This window comes from Chinchilla lanigera, unplaced genomic scaffold, assembly GCF_000276665.1.
Source record: "Chinchilla lanigera isolate Chin_1 unplaced genomic scaffold, ChiLan1.0 scaffold00007, whole genome shotgun sequence".
Taxonomy (NCBI): Eukaryota; Metazoa; Chordata; class Mammalia; order Rodentia; family Chinchillidae; genus Chinchilla; species Chinchilla lanigera.
The window spans coordinates 32618398-32644232 of NW_004955408.1; the positions used below are offsets into that span (position 1 = coordinate 32618398).

Below are 25835 nucleotides of genomic sequence, written 5' to 3' on the forward strand. Positions count from 1 at the left end.
TTTTTTTTGGTTTTTCTCCGGTACCAGGAACCGAACTCACGACCTTGCGCTTGCCAGGCAGGCGCTTTGCCGCTGAGCTAAATCCCCAGCCCCTGCCAGTATACTCTTAATAAAACAGTGAACAAAAGATCATAGTAAAGATCTTCTTTCATGAACATTGGTCTGGTTATACACACTTATATGTGTCTTCTGGATGATAATTCATATGTTTCTTACTGCAGAGCTCTGTCCAAAAATAAAAAAAGAAAGCCATTGCTTTGGCTATCCTAATACTGAAGAACTTAATTGTGGTATCCCCATTGTGATTTTTGTTAGATGCTATTAATAAATAAAAAATAAAATACCAAAGTTTGCATGTTTTAATAAACTTCTAGAAATTTACCGTGTCCCAATAATGACATCACTGTCACTCACTAGCATTCTAATATACTTTCCTGAGTGGAGAGAACACGGCAGCCAACCAATATGAGCCACAGGATTTGACTGTTACTTGTAGCCTGTCGTGTTTACCGAGCAGTTCTCAGACTTCGGCATGCATCAGAATCTCCCAAGCGCTATAAAAACATAAACTGCTGGTCCCTACCCAGTTTCTGACTCAGCAGCTGTACAGTGTGGCCAATAATTCACATTTCTGACAAGTTCCCAAGTGCTGCTGCTGCTCTGTTCTAGAATTAATAAACTCATGGCCTGTAGGGATTTCCTGATGACATGCCATTAACAATTCTACCATGATGAAGATCATAGTTCTCCTTTTTTCCCCCACAATGTAGTCTTGGAGAGAAGAGTGATCCCCAAAACCCATGTAATCTCACACAGCAACACAACCCTCAGGTGGACATTATCCCTCATATGGAAAGGCAGAACCATAGCTGACTACCATTGTCCAACACAAACCACTGCTGCCCCATGACTCCAGAGTCAGGTTCACCCATTGCCGGTGCGGGTGGTCACTGATCATTTGAGTCCACAGTATCTGTGGTGAAATGAGGGTCACAAAATGTTCAAAGCTCAGAAATCAATTTTAACTTCTAAAGGGTTCCAAAGAAAACCAGGACATGGGCCAGGCTTGAGCTGCTGCTGCTTCCAGAAAGGAACATTTCGCATTTGTCTTCCCCGCATGCCTCAGCTCACAGTGTCCCTGCTCTGTGTCAAAAGCAGCCTTTTTCAGAGAAAATCTGCATTCTACATTATTTCCCATCAGTGATTCTTCGTGTAGGTAGCAGCCATGAACACCACAGGGATGTTACTGAACATAATCTCTTGGCAAACTTTACACAATACCCAACCTTCTCCTCCAGGGAAGAAAGACTTGTCCTTTCTTCATAAACATACCTAGAACTTACACTGCCCTGGTTTTGAGCTGGGAAAGCTTTACTGAAGGCAATATATTGCCAAGATTTTCTTTGAAATCTGATTTTTGGAGCCAAATGGGGATAAAACTAGTTTTTAATTTTTTTCTGCAAGGACTTCAGGTACCTCACATCTCTGCATGCACCATTCCTTCTACTTTAGATCGTCTTCCCCTTTCTGATTCCTGGACTTTAACAACTGCTTCTCTTTCAGGTCTTGGTTTACCTGTCACTTCTTCTGAGAGGCCCCCTCTGAACTCTGTGTCTGAGTAATGCGTCTCTCTCTGGAGCTCTCACCTGCCCTCTGTGTTTCACATCGTGCTATGACCATCTGGTAACTTTGTCTGTCTTCCCCACCTACATAGTGAGCCCTACCAGGGCATTTTCCTGCCTCAGTCACCAAGATACCTCTATGTCCTTATGTTGCCAGGTAAAATTGAGAACTCAAATGTTTTTCTGGAATAAAGAATGAGAGAATAAAAAGCAAGTAGCACATTCAAGGAGTAAAGTGAAAAAAATACACAGTTAAATGGAAAAAAATTGAAATGTCACTTTCCTCAATTAAGAAATGTCGGGATACCAGATTATAATTTTGGCAACATTAAGGAAAACAAACAACAGAAGAAAAAAAGCACAGATTTTTCCATCTTTTGACTTAATTACCAGAAAAAAATAAAGCTTTGCTTATTCCTTGTGCAATCTATCAAACTTCTTCTATAAATTAAAACAAAACAAAACAAAACAAAAAAGCTTTCAGGGAAATTGTCTTCTACTATGGATGGGGAACACACATTTATATTGGGAAAAATCCATCATTTGCCTCTGAGAATTTTCATAGTAACAGAGGAACATTATTACAAAATGGAAAATTATGACGTTAAAATAAAATCTGAGTATAAAGACAAAAATAATACAGGACAAGGTTTTCAAAACAAATGTGTTTTTGAGCTCATAAAGCCACTGATGAGAAATTACTTTTAATATACAAATGTGGAACAACAAGCTGATAAGAGAAATTATAAGGTTTTTGTGGGTGCAGATCATGAGTTTTGAAAGTAGCTCAAGGGAGCAAAGAGGAACAAGTACACATTCTGCTTCTCTTGCTGCCATAGAAACTCAACTGTTATTGCAATTCTTGTAAGAAGCCACCATACAGGGAGCACTGCACCCACCACTGTATTCTTCACACAAAGTAAAAAGAATACATCTCCTATCTTGAATACCAGAGAGAAGTTGTTTCCATAGATACTTGATCTTAACAACTAATTAGGCAAATAACAGTATTCCCAAAGTCTACATGTATTACATCTCTGAAATTACATAGTTCTAGCTACTTAAGAAAACCACAGGATGTTAGAGCAAAGAGACCTGAGCCTTTCTTTCCTATAAGCCCTCATTTTACATTACACAAGCCAGGTAGTTCAACAGGCATATTTCTTTCTTTCCCCAACACTCCTAAACTCCAATTTACTAAAGATTTGACACCTGTAATAGAAATTATGAAATCAAATCAACTTATTAAACAATCACCATTTTTTGTTAAAGGGGTAGAGTCTTGCTATGTTGCCTTGGCTGGCTCCAAACTCATGAGTTCAAACAATCCTCCTCCCTCGTGTACCTGGAACTCTAGGTACCTGCCTCCCTGGATGCCATTGATCTCCTTTTTTAACATTTATCCTTCCAGGTAATGTTGGGTAAGAAAGACTGGCCACATAGGAATCACAGTAGACCAAAAAACTGGTTCTAGGCTAACAATGCTAGACTGAGTATCATTTATCACTCCCAAGAACCGCAGTGTAGTTGGGAGTCTTGCAGGGCACCTCATGGTCCTGATCTTGGGTCTCAACTGTCACAGTACATTAGGCTACAGAAGTTCTGGAGAGAGGAGAATTCTGGTTGACAAAGGGCAAGTGAGCCAAACTCTCCACTGTGTCAGGTACTTGTCACTTTGGAAGGTCAAATAACCATTACTTTAGAGAGGTCAATGAGACCATAGAAAGATTTCCTGCTTTCTTAGAAACTGCCAGCACAACAAGTTTTAAGTACATTTATGATGCTCTCTCTTTCATACAGACCAATCCAATTCTACTCTTGTAACTGTGGCATTGAAGGCATGCTGCTTCCTCCTCATTGCAATGACACCACCCTGTTCCTGAGAGCTGTTAGGTGCCAGAGAATTGAGAGAGAAATGGGGAGCAGCTCAAAAAAACAGAGCTTTTAGCCAACATATGCATGGATACCCTAATTCAGCCTTAGGGCCACATTAGTCATTGGAATCTCCAGGGACAGGAACACTGGGCTCTGTGTACTTTCTTCATGGGGAAAGAGTAGAGTGTGTCCAAATTTTCTTCCATGACCAGTGAGCTGGGCAGAAGGCAGGCCCAGCCAGTCGGTCCCTCGGGCCAGGGCAGGAAGCGAGTCTCTCTTACCCTGGTGCGTGGGGCCGCAGGGCTAACACCAAAAATTCATCCAAAGGAGCGAGTCGAGGTCGAGCCAGAAGACTTGTCCAAGCAGGTTCTTGAGCAACAGGTGCTCCTAGCAAGTATTAACAGGCATGGCGCAGAAACAACTGGGGTCTGAGAACCAGAGAATATGAGGGCAAAGTTCCATGACAGAATGGAGAAGTAGAAAAAAATTGGCTTGGGAGTCAGACACATCTGAGCTCAAGTATCAGCCCAGTCATGCTACCAGAGGCAATATATTTAACATTTCTAAGCCTCATTTTAATCACCCATAAGGCAAGATCATAGGCTTTTTCTCATAGTGCCAGGAGATTGAAATGATAAAAAGAATTTATCATGGTACTTGGTAAACAGTAAACACTAAATGTCAGGTTCCATTGTTTAAAACAGTTGCCAAGAATACCAAACTCCTGACAAGTAGAAGAGAACACAAACTTGTGAATGGGAAGATGAGTCCCACTAATTTTAGGGGTGAAAACAGGGCTTCTTCAAGCCCCGAGAGTATCTGCCAGGATGGCGACCAAGATGGAAGAGAAGCTGAGCCACTGATGGACCCATCTGGGATGAGAGGTCATCCTGCCTACCTGCCAGCAACCCCTGCTTCCAAACCATCTACCAAACACAAGACAACACAGATCTGGAGCAAACTGCCCTCTCTTACCCCACATGGATTTTTCAGTATCATTTTAAAAGAAATGAACAGAAATGACAATTGAACTGGAATGACAATGAAAAATGCCAGGTCCTGTACATTTCCAAAGGTTCATTTGCATCTTCCTGGAACCTCGCTTCCCTGCTATCATCTGTGAACAGGGCAGTGTAGGAGGGCTCTGAGTGGCTGAGAGGCAGCCTCTGGTTGTCCATGGCAACCCAGCATCAGAGAAGTTCTGGGTGGCAAATGTGTGGGAGCCAAGATGATGCTATTAGCTGTTCCCGCTTGAAAGTGTCAGTATGATCTGTGCAATACAACTCAGGAAAAGCACTCCTATTACCCTGCGCAACTATCGCAAGCAGAATCTTCTTCCTTTCAGGGGAGGGACTTGGCTGGCAAATAGATTCACTGCTGAGAATTGCTCCGGAGAGCGCAAATCTCCACTTCATTTCTTGAAGTTTGCTCAGTCAGAAAACCTATCTTGACTGAATTCATGAAAGCCCACACCAATCTGTCCTTGGAATTCCTGTGTCTGTTCCTCCATCTAGCCAGCCCAGTTACCTGCTAAGCCCTCCTCTTCCTCTACTTATGGGGTCATTGGAAAAGTTCCATCTTACCTTCTCAGAGAATTTTCTTACAATTAAAAGCTCTCAAAGGGCAGGAGTCAGATTTCTTTTCACACAACACTCAGCTAAAAGAACTTTGTGGTGTTTGGAAGCAAGATCACAGAACAGTTCTAAGCTCAGGTTTGAGGCCTGTCATGCTAGGCTTAAATCAGCTCATCCATTTACTAGCCTTTTTTAAAGATAGGTCATAAATCCCTTGATCCTCCTATGCTCAGACATGAAACTTAACTCCACTCCCTTTGAAGGTGGGCTAGCCTTAGTTATTTGGGTCTAGCAAATAAAATATGGCAAAGAGATGGGCACTGCTTCTGAGGTGAGGTTATAAAAAGGCTAAAGCATATGCCTTGGATATGCTCTCTCATTTTCTCATACCAGAGTCACTCTCTCTGAAGGAAGCCAACTCCCATATCATGAGGACAGGCCCAGGCAGCAAGAAACTGCAGTCTGCCAGTAGCCACGAAAGCAAGCTTAGAACTGAGTCCTCTGAAATAAGACTTCATATGACTGCAGTCCTGACCAATAGCTTGACTTTATCAGAGACCCAGAGCCAGAACAACCCACCAGAGCCATGGTGGATACCTGCCCACAGACACTCTGAGATAATCAATGTTTGTTGTGTTAAACCACCAAGGTTAGGGTAATTTGTAATGTAAAGAGATAATGAATACATAATGAGTAGGTGACATAATGTAACCTAAGATGCAACTTTCCCATCTATAAAATGGGGATAATTATATTTATGGAAATCCTATCGGGTAATAAATATACATCACTTAGTGCAATGTTTGGCATATGATACATGCTCAGTAACTGAGATCTTCCATTATCATCACTGTGGGGATTAGTACTGTGCAGGGCTTAAACCCTAAGTATCAAAGCTGGTAGATGTGGGTGCAAGTCTTTGCATTGACACCTAACAGCTGTAAAACCCGAGGCAAGTCACTCTCACCGAATCTCAGTTATCTCCACCACTGGAGTTTCCTGACTCATTATGAAGATAAAATAAGGCGTATTTAGAATTTACCCTAAAACACAAACAAACTACTCAGTAAATGGAATTTAAATAGCATTACCAAATCATCGCTGATGCTTTTGGCAAAAAGGACAAACACCCAGGAAGAAACAATACCCAGAGTGCACATTACTCTAAAACACCAACCGACAGTGTGAGCCAGTGTTCTCTGGTGGTAACCTGAACCAGTTTCTGGATGCACACCACACTTGATCTTGAAGACTCAGTTCAGGCCTAAGCTACAACAGAAAGTTTTCCCTTATCCCTCTTCATGCACAAACGTGTCTTGCCCTTTCCCCACCACGGTACTTATACACTGCACTAAAACTGTCTTTTCACATCTATCTTCCCTCCCCACAGTCTGGGAGTCCCTTGGAATAAGGAACCAACTCATGTGAGCTTCTGTGGCTCCCGCATCTACCCTAGTGCCTGGAAATTGGTGGGTTTTTTTATGCAAGTAGGCTGGATGAGTGAATTAATATATTAATGAATTAAAGCATTCACAATAGTTTATAGCTGAGTTCTGGGGGAGGAATATTGTTTGTTTGCTTATTTTAAGTACCTCATAATTCTTCTAATCCTCCAAGAATCACAATTGGACTCATTCAATGATGGATGACTTCATGCACTGAACTAAACTATGCTAGGGTCAACCTACATGAGCAATCAGAGGAGGATATAAAGTAGGTCATAACTTCTTATTACATCATGCAAAAAAGTATGTATGAATACTGAAAGCATCGTGGGAAAAAACGAGGTCTAATATAAATGGCCAATACTAAATCTCCATAAAGTTACTACTTTAAAAATATGCCTTTTTCATTCATGAAAATATTTACTATTGCCCACCCTGTGCCAGGATCTGGGCTGTGTGCCAACGACACAGATGAGTAATGCCTGCTGTCATGGAGCCCACAGTTTGGTGGAGGAGGTAACACTTTAGGAGAGAGCCCTAAATATCTGTCCAAAGTATCAGCCTGGGGTAAGCAACAATCTCCTGGAACTACCATCCCTATGGCTCAGAAACCAATGAAGTCATCACCACCCAGACTTTTCCTTCCCCACTGAATGATCCTTTTCATCAAGCAAATCTCTACAAATGAGCAATAAACTACTAAATTTGGAATTTAAAAAGAAAACATTTACCACTGCATTGAAAGCTATGTAGGGGCTGGGGATTTAGCTCGGTGGCACAGTGCCTGCCTGGCAAGCACAAGGTCATGAGTTCAATTCCTGGTACCGGAAAAAAACTAAAAAAAAAAAAAAAAGAAAGCTATGTAATACCTATGGATAAATCTGACAAAAGACATGCAAGACTTCTATGTGGACAGCTATGAAACAACACTGAGAAATTGAAGATGACCTAAATAAATGGAAATGTATACTGTGTTCATGGATCGGAAGATTTAGTACTAAGATAGAAATTCCCCTAATTGATCTAGAGATTGAATACAACCCTAGTCAACATCCCCACAATGTTTTTGTACAAATAAACAAGCTGAATGAAATTCAAAGGGCCTAGAATAGTAAAACAACTATACAGAACAAAACTGGAGAACTCACACTATTTCAAGACTTATTACAAAGACAGAAATATAGGCAACATGGTATCGATGTAAAAACAGACAGATATATGGAGTAGAATAGAATCTAGAAATATACCAAACATATATAGCCATTATTTAAAACAAAAATGGCAAAGTAATTTAAGGGAGAAGAAAAGTATTTCCTATAAATGGTATGAAACAACTGTATATTCACACACAAAATAAATGAAACTTGATCTTTACCTCATAGATCATATTTTTTTAATTCTCAAAGTGGGTTATAGGCCTAAATAGAAAACCTAAAACTTCCAAAAAAGAGTACAGGAGAAAATCTTTGTGACTTTAGGTTGAGCAAAGATTTTTTTTTAGATGAAACAATATAAACCATAGCAGAACAAAATCAAAAACTTCCATTCTTCTAAGTACATATAAGCATTTGGGAAAAGAGTTTGGAAATTCCTCAAAAAAATTAAAAATAAGACCATCATATGATTCAGCAATCCCACTACCGGGCATATGTCCAAAGGACCTTAAATCAACGTATCAAAAAATCCTGCTCCTGTGTTCACTGCAGTCTTATTCACAGTATTTATATATAGAATCAGCCTGTGCCCATCAAAGGATAAAAAAGATAAAGAAAATGTATATATACACAGTGGAATAGTACTCAGCCTTTTCTAAAAAGAAGAAAATCTTGTCCTTTGCCATGATAACAGAATGCTAAGTGGAAAAAGGTAGTCACAGAAAGACAAATACTACATGATCTCACTTAATATGCAGAATCTAAAAAGATTAAACTCATAGATGCAGAAAGTAGTATGGTGGCTACCAGGGGCTGAGGGGAAGGAAGAGGTCTGTGGAGATGTTGATCAAAGGATACAAAGTTTCAGTTTGATAGGGGGAATAAGTTCAAGAATTCTATTTTATAACACAATGACTATAACTAATAACAACGTATTTATTATTGAAATCATAAAAAAAGTAAATTTTAAATGTTCTCACCACACCAAAAAAAAAGTTAAGTATGTGAGGTAATACACATGTTAATTAGTTTAATTTAGCTATTTCACAGCATATACATATTTCAAATTATCTTCTTGTACATGATACATATACAATTTTTATTATCAATTTTAAAAAGTCTTAAAAGCCAAAATAAAATGTCTGCTGTTCCAAAGATACAGCTAAGAAAGTAAAAAGACAAGGCATCATTTGGAAGAAAATATTATAAACAATTCAGAGGCAAACTGCAAATGAAGAAAAAAATACTTGAGATACATACAAAGACCTGACCTCCTTAATGTAAAAATGCCCTCAAAAACTATTAATAAAACATACAGTCCAATAGGAAAGTGGTCAAGTCACAGAGAATTTCCTCAAAAAGAAACACAAATGCCAACAGTCATATGAAACTAAGATTAATCTCACTCACAATTAAAGGTAAACTAAAACAAGAAGTCATTTTATAAAGAATATTTGACACAAATATTTATAATACAAAAAAATGGAAATTACTGCAAAGTACATCAGTGAGGACAATTAAGCACATAATGGTACAGAAATACAATTAAATACAGTACTGCCATGTACTCTTTACAGTTGCAATGCTGATTTCACCCTTACTGATATCATTACAAACAGTCTGAAGAATATAGTTGGGTGGGGTGAAAATATTTCAATATGGACAACAAGATCTCATTTACTTAAAGGGTACATCTTTACCTCTTTGTAAAAAAATTATATGAAAATATATCTGTCTGAAGGAAAACTCACCAAAGTGGTAAAGTAACTGTCTCTGGAAGGGGTTTCAAAGGACTTTTACTTCACTTCTAAATTGCAGTGTCCTTCCAAAAGGCTACAATGAGCACATAGTTCTAGAATTAATGAAAGCTAAGTTATTTTAATTTTTAAAAATATGAAGAGATTTTAATGTAACGTTTCAACAAAACAAATCAAAATAAAGGCCTGTCAGGGTGCAGCAAGAGATTTCCTACTTTGTAGACTTAGGGTAATAACTGCCTCTACTGTTTAGGGCTGTGGAGTTTGAATAAGACATGCATGTGATACCATCAGCTAAAGGCTTGGCACATAATAAGCACTTAATCAAAACTGGCTGCTGTTTTGATTACCCAGCATATTTGTGACATTTGTCACATCACAACCGCTATCCTCCAGGGTCATGGAGCAGAAGGAAAAGAAAAAACCGCAATCCTCAGAGTGATATAACAGCTAGTCTGAGATGACAGCATGATTCTCTATCCTGTGAAACCTTCTTGGAAGTGGCAGGCAAGGAGGGTGGCAGGCAGCTGGAGAGAGGAGGAGGGCAAAGCAAGGGCCAAAATGCAGTGGTAATTTCCCGGTGCTGCCTACTGTGTCCTCAATGAGCCAGCAAGACTCAGCTCTCTTCTCCCACCTTCTCTCCTGGGTGGACTGGAACCTACCCAAAAACATGCTGGTATTAGGGGTTTTAGAAAGATTTACTGGGATGCCAAGACTGAAAAGACCATGAATACTGCCTTGTTCACTCTGCAGATAAGAGACCTGAGGGTCACACAGGTGAGAGGCCCTCTGAGAACCAAGCGGTCAGCACCCAGCTCAGACTCTCAGTTAGGGGGTGCCCACCCATGCTAATCTTTCCCTTCCTCTCACTGCTCTTTCACAAGTTCTCATTTCCCCCACTGCGTCCTCCTGCTCACGACCTGTCTGACTCTTGAAAGCTCCTTCTCCCCTCTGGTAGCCACAGTTGTCCCCTGTGTCACTCCCTATGGTAAGGGAAGGAACCAGACCTGCCTGAGGAGCACCAGATCGCACAGCTGCCCTTGAGCGGAGTGCTGCTCATGGTGCTCGAGGAGGAGGAGGAGGAGGAGGAGAGAGGGCTGGAGAAGCTGCTGCAGCTGGGCCCCCCTGCCCCCGTGAAGATGACGTCTCAGACTCAAAGGGTCTGAGACCTAGAACTATGACGGTTATGGCATCAATCACTAAGTGAAGACATGCCTCTGCTTCCAACAGAAAAAGCATAAACCATGGTGTGAAATGAGGAGGAGGAGAGGGAAGGGCTCTGAGTTACTCTCTACCTCCCTGGTGACACTGGAGCTTGCCTGAAAACTCTAAGGAAAGGAAGACCCCAGAAGAAGAGGAACAAGTAGATTCAAAAGGAATGAGCAGACTCCATCTCCTGCATTGTAGATGCAGCCGAGATGCTGGGCAGCCATGGCTGAGGAAAGAGCAGAGGCAGTGCAAGGCCGTATTCCTTCCCAAGACACAGTCTCGGCCACGGCAGGGACTGGCCTGGGGCTTACCTTGGGCAGGCTGACTGGAGTCCTGGGCTTGGTCCTGGGGTTCTTAATTAAGAGCCTCTGATCCAGAGGAAGCAGATGGTATTTCATGGCCTCAATGAGGAAGTCCTTACAGGTGTTGTTATTCTTTATCAAAGCTTCTTCTTCCACCGTCTGGAGGTAATAACCCACAGGTGATCCGGGAGCAGAGCTCAGCCACATCCCCAAGCTCTGGCCCTTGGCTGGCTCCCTCCTGAATTCTCACTCCCTCCCAGGCCACCTTCTGGCAGACCCAGGGAAGGGTCCACAGCTCTGTACCTTGATGCTCACCTTCTGGATCTCAAGGGCACAAGGGTTAAGTGATCAAGCTCTAGTATCAGACAGAGGCTCAAATCCCAGCACCAACACTTCATATCTCGGATGCTTAGTTCCCTTATGTTTAAGATGGGCACCTTAAAAGCATCTACAACCTCATTAGCTCTGTTTGTTTTTGAGGCTTCACCGAGTTTATATAAAACAAAACACAAGTAGTTGTCTCTGACGGGTGCTAAGCTTCGATTAGGAGCATGAGAAGTTTTGGAAATGGATACAGCGACAGTTGTACAGCAGTATGAGTGCAGTTAATACTACTGAATCAGACATGTCAAAATAGTCAAAATCACAAAGTTGATGTGATGTGTATTTCATCACAAACTAGTATGCTATATGGTTTGAATAGCAGCTGAAAATGTTTACTAGAAGCCTGACACTGTGAAGCCCAGAAGTCAGGCAGTGAGGGGTGTAGGCTGCACAGAGTTTCTTCTTCCTCCCCTCCTCCTGTATGGGACCAGCCTCCCCCAGAGGTCATACTTGTTGGAAGTTTCAAGGTCAAATGGATGCTAATGAAACACCTTCTCCCAGAGGTAAGCACAGTATAAGGCCTGAGGAAAGCACTTTTCACAAACGGGATTCCATGCAACAGTGCTCAGGCCTGTTGCTGCTGACTTTATTTTCCAGATCCAAACACCACTTTGCCACAAAAACCCAGGAGCTACTTCCCTATTGTCTTCATGAAATTTCAGTTATGGACACCTGATGGAGGCCATACCAAAGGTCTCCAAGCCCTCTTTAGCTTTCTTTGGCCCCTTGGCTGCCCTCCTCCCTGTAGAAGTGGGACTGTGCTAGAAGACAAACACCCACCCCATCCATGGTCAGTTCCCCACAGGACAGCAGGAGGTCTGACAGTGACCCTGGGAGCTCAGGCGTGTGTTTAGGGGGCCTTTTCTACAGGGAGGATATGATGCCACAAGGTGGCAGTAGTGCTGTCCAAGGTTGCTTGCAGAGCCTGTAAGGACTTCTAGAGCATCCTGTAGCACCTGTGAAGAAGGCTGAGATGCAGATCTTCAAAGACCATTTCACTGACCCCTTAGGCCCAGGGCCAACAGTGTCACAAGTGTCACTTTACATGGGCTCATAAGAATATGATGCCACCCACAATCCTAAGCATAGCAGTAATATCAACTAGCATTCACTGAACATTGTGTTATAAAATTTTCTGGATTATCTCATTTTGTATTCCCCCAACCCCCTGGCAAAATCCTATTATGTCAGTTGCTATTTTAGCCAGATGAGAAAACTAAGATTTTAAGGGGTTAAATGGCAAGGAATAACAGGAGCAGGGCTGCCACCTCCTCTCTTAATCCTGTACCACACCTTCTCTTCCTTCCAGAGACCTCTCAGGGACAACTAAGGACTGGCAAAATGCCTCTCTGTTTCATTTGTTTTGTATATTTTAAGGCTCATTTTCTGTCTGCTTGAAAGAGCGTCTAATGACATTTACCATGCGAACAAGCCATGTAATGGATAAGCAGAACAGAGAGTATCGAACCAGACTAATATGGATCTGAATCCTGACTTTCCCTTATACGTGATGGTGGCCCCAGTTCAGTCACAACCTCCACACCTTCAAGGCCCAAAGCTGTGAAGAGGGTTGTAATCTTTGCTTCAAAGCCTTGCTATAAGGATTGGTGACAAAACATGGCACCATAAGGGTCCCCCGTAAGTCTTTTTTTTTTTTTTTCCTTTCCTACAGGAAGTAGAAATAGAATGTGTTCAAAACCCCTGTGAGGAGCTGGTTTTTACAATCCTGACTTGGGCTTCAAGTTGCCTAAAACTATAGCAGAAAGGGAACACAGAAACATTGTGAGAATGACCCTTCTTGCTCTGGTACTCTATAAGAAAAGCCACTAATTTGTATTGAGCTTTTGAAATGTCAGGCTCCATGCTAAACACCTGGCTTGCATACTGACAACTTCTTTAGTCCCCAGTATAGAAGTATAGAACCCCTACCGGGCTCTATTATATCATGTGAGCTAGAAAAGAAGACACTGAGGCTTGAGTGAGAACTCAAGGCTTAAGGAGTAGCACAGCTCAAACTGAAACCTCAGGTTCTCATTCTCAAACCTATGCTCTTCAAATTTCCATTACCAAACCTCACACTTAACCCAGGGGCTGTGCCCTTGGCCCCAGCAGGAGATCCACTAAACTCCTCGATCACACCACACAGCCGGGATTGCCACTGCTGCTCCTGGAGGTCCGGGTGAAAGACAGGCACTCACCTGGACTAAGTAGTCCCTAGGCAAGAGAGGGAGTCGGACGTGTTCCATCAGTTTTGCCATGTGCTCCAAACGGGTCTCTTTCTCATAATTGATCCATGAAATCACAGCTTCAAATACCTATAAAGAAAAGAGACAAACTTTTCAAACAACCTGTTAAAAAATCAGTAAAAAAAAAAAATAGTTACAAATCATCCATCCACAAAGGTGTCTAACCTAAGAGTCAATATTTAAAATAAAAACAGAAAGGACTTGTCTATTAGCTGGCTGAAAGGTGAAGTCACACAACATGACAAACCCGCCACAGCAAATGTAGGATCACCATGGTTTATTCTAAAATAAGACTCAGTTCCAATAGCTATTGGAGGGTAGAAACGCAGAGCAGTAACTGTGAATCAAATGTGTAAAGACTGCTCAAGAGGATCAGAGGCCCCGGGGGCAATGCTATTCTCCCCGCAACACCAGCCTTCTTCATGTATCCCCACGCACAGTTAATACAGAATGAAAACAGTAAGAATCCCCTCTGCCTAAAGCTGGCTGTGACACTGATTGTGACAATGAATGACAGAGAAGCACAAAAATTTCTCTTTGGATTTAACCTCTGTCTTGGTTACTTTTCTCTCGTTGCTGAGACAAAATACTCAACGCCCAAAATGAAGGAAGGAAAGGTTTATTTAGCTTACAGTTTGTGGAGGTTTCAGTCCATACTTGGCTGGCTCCGAGGCAGAAGATAGCAAAGCAACAAGAGCAAAAGGGGAAATGGTAGCTGAACAGCAATGCAGCCAGAGCAAAAGGGAGGAATGGTGGCAAGCAGCTTCTTTCCCTCCCTTACATTGTAAACAGGCTACCTCCACCTAAGGGGCATGTAGCTATCACATAATCTCCATGCCCTCCTCTTCCACAGGCTCAGGATGTATACAAAGTAAGCACCCTGGCTTCCTGCTGAGTCACTCAGCCAAACCTCTAGACTCCCCAAGTTGACACAATGTATCAACCATAACAACCTCTCTTCTGACATTTCATTTCTATGCAAATCAAAACTGGGGGGAGCACCTTGGGACAAAAGGAGGGTCTGCAATTTGCATGTTTGCTTTGCTCAAGGATAAACCCAATTTTAAACCCTGTACCACCACATACACGTAGACAAAAAAAATTCAGTGTTGGAGGGGCTGTAGGAAAAGCAGCGTACTAGTAGAAATTTAATTAATAAATATAGCTTTCTAAGAGGGGAGGGAACGATTTGGCAATATCATCAAAACCATAAATGTTCATGCTCTTTGGACTATAAATACCCCTTCTAGAGCTCTAGCCTACAAAAACACTCACATAAATGCATAAAAATGTGTCCAAGATGTTTGCTGAGCAACATAAGTGTGCAAAAGCATGTGTCATGATGTTTGCTGAGCATTGTTATAACAGGATTAAAAGATGGAGTATTTATAAAAACAGCATTCCACAAGCTACAGTGGTACATACCTGTAATTCCAGCATTCAGAAGGCTGAGGCAGGAGGATCGCCATGAGTTTGAGGCCATCCTGAGCTTAATGTCAGCCTGAACTATATAATGAGATCTTGTTTCAAAAAAAGCCCCTAAAATTTTTAAGTAACAGCCCTACAATTGGTTTCAGCTGTTAAAAAGAATAAAGCCAGATACCTTCTTGTATGAGAAAATATGAATGTGCTCACAAGTTAAAGAGGGCATGTCAAAAGAATGCAGAACAAATGGATGGGGCTTTCATTGCCAATATTTGGGACAATTTAAAAATCAAAGAGAATGAGGAGAAGAGATCAGTGGGGGAGAGAATGACAGGGAAAGATACAAAGGAAACCTTTTGTGGTCATGAATATGTATCTTGACTGAATGGGCTTTAGATGGCATATACATTTGTCAAAATGAATCAAATTATATACTTAATACCTACACATTTCACTGTGTGTGAGCCATACCTCAATATAGAAGTCTCAGTTTTAAAAAAAATACAGTAATGGATCATAACAGAATGAATAAAAGAAGAATCCATGAGTCTATAGGATACTTTAAAAAGCCTAAGGCTCCTCTTTATCTAAAAATGCCAACTAGTAAATGCAAAAAGAATAATAGAATTACAAAAACAGTATTTGCAACCACCAGTGAAAGGACTAACTCAGCAAAGACCACCAATGATGTTAAAATCAACAGTTACTGGGGGTCAGGTGGGTGGTTTATGCCTGTAGCCCCAGGACTCAGGAGATGGAGGCAGAAAGATCACTGTGAGTTCAAGGCCAGACGAGAAAAAAAACAAAAAAAAAAAAAAAAAAAAAAAAAAAGTTATTGGGAAACAGGAAATTTCATCCCACAGATTACATATTATTTACAAAGGGGAAAAGATATCCTAACATATGGAGATCTGACAGTTGCCACCTTAAGCAAGGAATCAAACTTAACCAATAACTGAACAAATTTACTGTTCCGATTGTGATTTAATGGGAAGGATGCAGTACCCTCAGTGTAGTATTCTTCCCAAAATGGTTAACCTGAATCTTACAGTGAGGGAACAATCAGAGAAATCTGTGTTTGGAACATATTACAAAAAGCTAGACTAGGTCCTTCAAAACTTAATAGTTTGTTTTCCTTCCTTTCCTTCTCCCCCTCCCAGCTCACCTGCCCATTTGGACATTTTCTTACTATTCCACAATATCTGTTATAGGTTATTTACACTTTCACTTTCTCACACCAGAGAAACAACATGGTATTTACACATTGTGCCTGATTTATTTCACTTCAGGAATACGGATTCAAGTTGCATCCATTTACCTAGAAATCTCAACCTTATCCTTCTTTATGGAAGAGTAGTACTCCATTGTATTAAAAAAAAAAAAAAACACATATTCTTTATCCATTCATCTGTTGATGGTATTTGGGCTGCTTCCAAGATTTAGCTATTACAAATTGTGTGGCTATAAACATGGTTGTGCATATATCACTATGGTATGATGCTTTTAATTCTTTCGGGAAGATACCAAAAAGAGGAATAGCTGGGTTGAATGGAACCTCTGGTCCTAGTTTTTTGAGGGATCTCCACACTGGTTCCACAGTGGTAGCACAAGTCTACAGTCCCACCAGCAGTGGAAAAGTGTTCTTTTTTCCCCACTCCCAGTACCAATTTTGTCTGTAGTCAGAGTTTGTAAGGGAAGAGATTTAATATAGGACAAATAATTTATAGGATTATTTTATAATATTCACCCAAAAAAGTCAAATGCAGAAGACTGCAAGAGATCTGTCCACACACTAGAGACCCAAAAAATCTAGCTGAGGGCCTGGATCCCACGGCAATGTCCTGCATGAGTTCAAGATGAAGACCTAGAGCCCATGGCAATGTCCACCATGAGTCCAGCTGAGGGCCTAAAGCCTAGAACAGTGCCTCATGCAAGTCTGTACCAAGGATCTGTGCTAGGAAGGCCCAAAGGTCAGTGGTGGGAGCTAGAAAGTTTGTGTCATCAGAGTGAAGGATCTGTGCCAGCAGGCTGAGGGATCTCCACTGGAGCCAGGAAATACTGCTCAAAGTAAGGATCAGAGCTCCCCGGAAGAGAATCGCAGCCATCCTCAGTGATAGCAAAGACCTGAACTCTTCCAATGATAACAACTGAATTCATATCAGGAAAACCAGCATGACAAGCTTCTCCAGGAGACTCAACAGCACCATGTTCCCCTCAGTTTTCCTTTTATGCTGTTGGCAACAATCTTTAGGTGGGCCTTCACACCCAGAACCATGCTGATTCAATTCAAGTGGGCATTATAAATCGACCATTATTCCACCACAATCCACCCCTGGTCAACTTGATAACCAGACACACTTCCTTAAACCATAGTCTCTAGTGGCAGACTTGCGAAAAGTTAACATGTCTTGATCTATTCAGATTTATATTAATAGAACAATTACATATATATAATTCTTATTGCACTCATTTGCACACCAAAAGCAAATATTCAAAACATTCTCAAAATGGAAGAGAAAAGAAAACAGTGATGATAAAAGAAGGAAAAAATGGAATCAAAGCTTTTGTAAATAAGGAAAAGAAAAAGAATCAAGTTAAATCATATACAGGTACAAATTCCCTATAATGAATGTAATCATTATGTATACCTAAAATGTACCCATAAATTTAATTTAAAAAATTAAAAAATTTAAAACAATAGTATGAAAGACCACCCCCCAAAAAATCAAGGGAACTGTGATAGATTAACGAGATTCTGAAACATGGTAAATAAATGGAATGCACACCTCCTTATTGGATGATGGATTTAAAACAAATACCTATAAAGCACTTTGTGGAAATTTGATCTGCCAAAATGAAACTTTGATCTGCCAAAATGAAACTGATTAACCTGCATAACCAATACACACTATGTTGCGGTGGGGGAGCAAAACTGAGTACTGACTATGTTAGATAATATTCCTGTATCAATGTCAAATTTCTTTAGCATAATAATGAGAATGGTTTTAAGGGTAGAAAAGAATTTCCATGTTTTGAAGAGGTGCGTGCAAAAATATTTTGGGTTATATCTGCAATTTATTCCCAAAAGATTCAGCAAAATGAAAGATTAAATCTGCACACAGAAAAAAATGCAGAAAAATGTTAACTAGTGAGTCTCAGGAAAGCTTGTATAGATGTTTATTCAAATGAGAGGGAGAAGAAAAAAATATAAGGGACAATAAGAAAAATAATAAAATTTACAAAACTTAAAAATAAAAACTTTGCTGGAGGAAAACACTCCCATTTTTCTTAATTGTATGTTTTTATATAGAGACAAATTAGTGATGTTTTATACCTAAAAGACTTGGTCCTATTTCCTGAACAAATATGAAGTCAAACTGGCATAACTTGAATTGAACAAAGAATTGGTCGGAGAGGAAAGAGAAGGGAATAAAGTCAGATGGTGGGGAGAGACTGATAGCCAGGTACAAAGGGATAGTTCGATAGAAATGAAAAGTTCTGGAGTGGTACTGCACAAACAGATGACTGTCGGTAATGATAAAGTACTGCATATGTCCAAAACCTGGGAGAAAGACCTTTTCATGTTTTCACCATAAAAAAAAAATGCTAAGTGTTTGAGGAGACATATATGTTTAACCTCATTGTACATATGTACAAAGTACACATGTATCAGAACATCACAGGTTCCCCAGAAATATGTATAACTTTTATGTTTTACGTATCATTTTAAAATCAGATTTGTTTTAACGACTTACATTTTAAAGTGGAATGGAGCAGAATAAAAGAAAGGAGTAGTATACATGTGGTTTGTTCCCATTTCTGAATAAAATGAATCATATAACTTAAGAACATAAACACGATGGAAATTCTTTGTCTAATACATTTTTTAAAACTTATTCTCTCAGAGCTACATGTCTGACACTCATAGCACTGTTTTATGAATGTGTTTCTTTCACTAGGCCATGAGAACAGGGACCTTGCCTCATTTACTGGCACATAATGCACATTCAAATACTTTTTTAATGAATGAATGGACATATAAATTCAGAACAAGCCTGTAAGAAGGAAGGTGAAGCCTGCACATGCTGGAACAGAAAGCAAGGGTGGGGAAGGGAAGCCAGAATCTTGGCAGGTAGGACATAGTCAGAAGCGAATGGAGGAGTCCGGCTTTGCTAAGGTACGTGCGGGCAGCCATAATTCCATTCTGCATTGCATGTGGTTATTCACACCTTTCCTACTCCTCTTTACTAGGCTGAGCTTTTACAGGGTGAGAAGTGGATCTGTGCTTTCTTTGTACCTCCTTCCCTCCTATGCTGCCTAGTGCATTGTCAAGTGGCCGGCTGACAATGCTTTGCTAAATGATGAACTACAGACCCTTAAGCAGGGTTGAGTTATTGATCATGTTCTTCCCCATCAACCAGTTTAATCTTTGTTATAAAAGCTAAAAGCAAGCTAAGTGTACCAAAGGCGATACTTAACCTTATCTTTATTTTTTGGCTTGACTAGTCTAACTGGTTCTGCTTAGCTGCACTGTTTATCTATTCAGCTGTGAAAACCACAGCACTCTGCAATAACAGTGACCTTCTCGGCAGCTAGAGAAGGCCACATATATTTTTTCATTTAGGCTTTATGCCTGAAAAAGAAGCAAACAAATAAACTTCAAAATAGCTTTAGCTTTCACTGTACCTAAAGTCATTGCCAATAACCTTTCCCATTAAGGGACTCTTTATAGACATTACTTTCCTCAATTCTCATGATAATACAATGAGTGGATACTCTTATCCACTATGAAATGACTTGCCTATGTCCCACACTCAAAGAGGCACTCCTGGATTTCCCACAAGTCCACCTCCAGTGATTATGCTCTTACCCACTACTCTTACTTGTTCTCAATGTCTGCTAGCTGGAATTTGCAAATTACAGCCCACAGGCCAAACCAGCCGGCACCTGTTTTTACTAAAAAGAAAAAAAAAAATTACTGGAACACAACCACACTCATTTGTTTACAGGCAGTTTAGGCTGCTTTCACACTATAATAGCAGAGCTGAGAATCTTTAACCCACAAATCATACAATATTCACTACCTAGCCCTTTATAGGATAAGTTTATCAACCTCTGTTCTATAAAATCTAAGCAGAGACCCTGGAGCTTCAATTGTGGGATAGGGTGATATCTACTTAAATAATAATGCTTTTCATGGAGCCCACAGGAAATAATCAACTGCCCACAAGGCAGACTTGGGATTCCACTTTTAAACAAAGAAATAGCATCATTTCCTCACTGATGCATGTTGCTAAACCAATTTCTTAGTTGCTGCAAGGTTCCTGAGCGCATAAAGGTTAGAGAAAATAATTTTATATTTCCAAGATCACCACTCTTCAGATGTAAGCACAGCCTTAACCAGAGAACATTAGATGAACCTGATTCTTCTACCTCAGCCTCCAGGTAGACAGGCAGCCAAACCAGGCTACACCTTCATGCCCTGGGTAAAATGGGAAAATGTGTTTGAGAAAGGGGGTGAAGGTCGCTCAAGTTGAAAAGGTAGGACATGCTTGACAAGGAGAGAGATACAGATAAGAGTGATTATCAGCAAAGCTTAAGGGATGGAGTAGAAGCTAACTTTGACACCATCGGGTAAAAAAGACTACATTCTTACACATGGACCTAATTTGTTACTCAGACTGGAGAAGGACTCACTTTATCAATAACAACAAGCACAGGGCTAAACCTGTTACATATATGATCTGACTTAACCCTCTCCAAAACAAAACTCTGTGAAGGTGATTTCATTAGTCATAATTCACAGTTTATGGAGGAAGAAATACCTTCAGAAGGACAGCGTGTTGTCCAAGGTCACACTGCCAGCAAGCAGCAGATCCAGGATGTGAACTCACCTCTAACTCCAAAAACCTAAATTTGAATGTTATGCAATGCTGTATCTCAGAGACACAGTTAGTTGAAAACCTTGGGCAGACTGCCGGGCTGAGAGACTGATTACAGACCTCCACCTCCTCCTGGGACATCAGACCTGAGGACCCTGCTGTTTTTCCAGGCATTGAGTCAACAGAGTTTACTAAATATGCTGCCTTGCTTTTAAAGCAAAGTGACAGTGCATCTACATACGAGAATGACTCTGCCAGATGCTTGTTTTTATTTCTTAAGTACAAGCTTAACTAGAGTTGTGTTACCCACACTCCTACCACATTGTCATACACAGCACCAAGGACAACTAGGAGCGGTGCTGTGCTGGAGCTAGAGCACTTCCAACTCAGTGTTTACTGACATTACACTGGCAGCTTGAAATCAGACTCGGTGAAAACATTTACACTGTGGAAATCAGCAAATGAGTGTTATGTCCTCTTCTGACTCTAGAAACCTACCCAGTTGCACACAATTTCTGACAGCACCATCATGTTCAGGCTTCACACAATATCTAAGAGCTCTTTCTTGTAGTTGTTTCATTTCATACTCTCAAGGGCCCAAAGGAACAGTTACAGCGCTCACTTACAAAAGAGGAAAGTGAGACAAAGAATCGTGAAGTAGTGTGCTCAACATTACCCAGCTGACTGGTGAGAGGGTAGCAATTACAACCACTGGCTTTTAGTCTACACTTTTACAATGCACTGTACATTTCCCTCACATTACACTTCACAGTTTATTGCTATGAATGTATTTATGTTGCTAGATTCTGTCTCGCCTGTGTGATTATAAGTTCTACAAAGGCAGGAATACTGTAGCCATCTGCTCGCTGATGTCTCCCCTATGACTAACACACTGCCACATGGAAAACTCTAGATGGATATTTTTGAGAGGACTTATAAGTTAATGGAAGCATAATGAATGGGTGCATGATTCTCCTCCTCTGATAGCAAATTGCCAGATATCTCACTTCAGTTAAGCAAAAAGAATGATAAAAATAAAATACCCAGCCTAGAAATTGTTCTTCAGCTTTCTACTACTGCCATTGACAGTAAGACTTTCACTATGACTCTATGAAGAATACAGAAAGGAACTAACAATCCTTTGATAGAAATGCCTGCAAGCTGAGAAGTTACTGCAGTGGCACTAATCCTATGAATGATGAGAGAATAACAGAGGATGTCTGCCACTCAATATGACGGACTGAGCTGCCTTAAGAGGAATCCTTCCCTACTGTGAAAATGATGTATTACAAAAAAAAAAAAAAGAGCCACACTCAAAAACAGGAAGAAAATGCCCAAGTACTTAAATAAGAACAAGTCAAGTCAAGGAGTTGATTTGTAGCTGAAACCAACATGCTCCACAGGGACAATTCAGATATGGGCTCTAGTGACCAGGAACTGGTGTCCCATTAGGTAGAGTGTTTGGGCCATTGTATCCTTGAGGAACTATTGCCCCAGCTGAAAAACTAGGACTAGATGGACTCTGCCGATGAGCAATGGGAAGAGGGAAGGACGATATCCTGTCAGCTGGCAAATGGTAAAGACTACATCATCAAGAAATCTGAACCCTAGGATCACACCACATACACATGTGCGGTTTGAACTGACCTTATCCAAGTAGCATGGGGCATACCTAAGACAAGTAATACAAATATTGTTTCCAAACCAGGGAATCCACACTGCAGGGGCATTTCTACAGCACAAGCAACCCAGATCCAGACATAACACCTTCTAAAGATGAAGTCACAATCAAAAACTACAAACCACTAAGGAGAAGAACTGCCAAAAGAAATATCAACAGATGCAATAAACAGTAGAACATCTGTGACCAAAAGAAAGGTAGCTCAATATTATTCTCTATAATGTGTTCCTAAGAATACTAGATACAGGCGATATTTTGCAATAAAGGTACTCAGTGTCAAAGGAGCCTGGGGAACACATACTACATATCCACATTCCCTTTAGAGACTCACATGGCTCCTTATAAAAGCTCTGATGGGTCCTGCACCAAAAAAAGGAACCCTGTAACTGTTTATCCAGTGTCTCCTGAATGTATCTGACTTGAGAAATCCTTTTTCTTTTAACCCAAACACCTATAAACATCATACAATAATATTTTATGGGACACCAAATACTGACCTAAAGAAGGAAGTTCTCACTCCCTAACCCTCTTCACAGATCCCTGCTCATCTCCCACTATTCCACTTCCAGAGACCCTTGACTGCACCACTCAGATCACTCATTACCCCAAGGACAATAAGATACTCTAAACTCCCTCATCTTTATTCATACTATTCCTCTAAGCTGGAGGGCTTTCTAAAATTCTCACTTTCCAAGTTTTTCCAAATATTCCCTTTTCTACAAAGCCTTTTCTACCCAACCACCTGGAATGAAATGTTCCAGTGTGCTTCCTTTAAACTTAAATTGTAAGCAACCATTTCTTTCAGCCACATACTACAGACATATGTTTTCAGTCTATCTTCCCAGTAGACTATGAGCTCTTGAAGAGTAATTACCAGGTGTCACTTAGCAAGACTCATGATGGTGCATTATGAAAAATAGCGGCATAAGAGGCAGACATATTTAGCTTCAAGTCACAGAGGTATCTACTGCTAGCAAACTGTGTCAACTTACTGAGCCCTAGTTTCTTCCCCTACCAAGAGACAATGACCTCTGCCTTGAAAGTTGTTTTGAGAATTAAAATGATGTGCTAAATAGTATGTTGGACAAAAGAAGCCAGACACAAAAGCATAAACACTCCATTACTCCGCATATATAAAGTTCCAAAATGCTGAAATGCAGGTATAATATGAGATGGTAGTTACCTCCCTGGGAGTTGAGGTCTGTTTCTTGATCTGAGTGCTTTACTTTGTTAAAAGTTGAGCTGCATATTTTCATGTGTTTACTTCTCTATGGACTTACCATAATACAATCTTCACATTTTTTTAAAATGTGAGAGATGTGCCTGAAGAACAGTAGGTGGTCATGGTAGATTTCTGTTCACAAGTTCTGTGGTATTCCGCACATGGATGGTTACTCAATAGCACTCTCCAAAGGAGAACAGTAAAAGAGTAACCCTTAACAGGGGCCCAAGCCAGACTACCGTCTACAGGCTGAGAAACTGGCCAGTGACCTCAGAGAATGGCAAGGTTTCCACCAGCCCAGTCTATCAGCCAGAGTCTATCTGATCAGCCCCTAAATAATGTCCCCATGGCTATCACTTAAGCCCAGCCTACTGGCCAAGGCCCTGCAGCCTGCATCCCACAACCACCAGCCTGCAGCCCTAGGAATTCAGACAGAAAGGCATGATCCTGAGTGATAAGGGCCTAGTCTCTCCTAGAAGATGAAAGATCACAATTTGGCACCTGAAATGTAGTACAACACATTCTAAAATGTTATTATGCAGAGAAAATCTGACCCACAGTTCTCATTAAAACATGCAGTTGACAGCAATCTAATTTTTGTTTTGTATTGTTGTTCTGAGACACGGTCTCACTGTGTAGTGCAGGCCAATCTTCAACTCACTTATGTAGCCCAAACTGACAGTGATCCTGCTGACTCAACCACCCAAGTACTGGGATCAGAGGCATGTGCCACCATATTTGGCCAGATTTTTTTTCTGTTTTAGCAATCTAATTTTTAAAGAGACTGAATCAATTTCTTTCTGATCTTTACCTAAAATATGGGCCTTTATCCCTTAGTACTCACTCCAAGATATTTCTGAAAAACCTCAATACTGAAGAACCAAATTCTTTACATGTGAAAACATATTTATAAGCTAAGAAAGCAAAGATGCAGAGAAATCCAAAAATGTCTAGTCCTGCAGCAATTCAGGGGCAAAGCTACATTAGAATTCTGGAGTCATATCCATATCTCTTTTTCTCAGGGCATTTGTCCCAGGTGGTTGCTTACCCTTCCTCTGGGACAAGGAGGATGGCTAGAGCCTCTTAGAGGAGAGTACAGTAAACAGCGCTCAGCTCCCAGGCTCAGCTCTGACCTCATACTTCCCATGTGGAAGAATAACAGACTGAGAGGGGCTTCTGTGTCTTAGCTCTATCTTTGGGGTTGGGGGGCTCCCCAAAGAATAGTATTGTACGAGTCCTACCAGATCCATTTGTTTGCCCTCAAGTAACAGGGATTTTTTGGAGGGTAGCAAGGTTTAATATTCATCAAAGGTAGGAAAAGAAATATACTCTGCAGAGTGAGTGCAGGCCACTGAAGAAGCTCACTGTGGCCAGTAACAGGGAATTCTAAGCTAGAACAAAAGGCATATGAAGGAAAAGCAAGAGAAAAGAGACAAAGGTCCATGCCTTCCCTTGCTCTCTAGTTCCCCCATCTGTACTATTCTCTGAAAAAAATGTTAAACTAATTCTTAAACTTCAGCTGGCTCAGGGAAGAGTCCAGCCTCAGCCTAATCTTCACATCCTTCATGCCATCCTGGGGCACTGTGTGTGATTCAAGATGACTAAGCCACTCTCAAAACCCACAGGGATATGAATACAGTAGAGAAAAAAGGCACAGGCAAAAGTGACCCATACTGGAGGAAGAATAATCTCTGAGCACTGTGGAAGGCCCAAACAAGAACTGGGGGTGCTAGGAAACAAGGAAGCCAGAGCTTGCTATCCTGCCAATCTCAACCTCTGCTAAGTACACTTCTACACACACACACACACACACACACACACACACTAGCATCCCAGACCTGTAGGAAGAGCTTACTCCCAAGAAAGGTTCAAGTCAATAGTTCTTAGTACCAACAGCAATAATAATAGCAGCAATAATGATAGTATCTTATAAGTAATGAATACATCCTGTGTTCTAGGCTTTCTTCATGTGTCATCTCATTTCATTTTTAGAACCACTCTAAAAGGTATATACTACACCACCATAACCCATTTTTAAGGATGAGAAAACTCAGCTT

General features: G+C 40.8%; 1 protein-coding gene across 6 annotated transcripts in view; it reads right to left on the minus strand.

Moving 5' to 3' along the window:
• Klhl3 (kelch-like family member 3) overlaps positions 1 to 25835 on the minus strand; it is a 123471-nt gene that overhangs the window by 21901 nt on the left and 75735 nt on the right. For all 6 annotated transcript variants that reach the window (XM_005376506.1, XM_005376502.2, XM_013506859.1 and 3 more), the window contains 2 exons: positions 13521 to 13637; positions 10948 to 11097 (listed from right to left, as the gene is read on the minus strand). In XM_005376506.1, coding sequence (XP_005376563.1) covers positions 10948 to 11097; positions 13521 to 13637 — 267 coding nt within the window. The remainder of the gene's footprint in view (positions 1 to 10947; positions 11098 to 13520; positions 13638 to 25835) is intronic.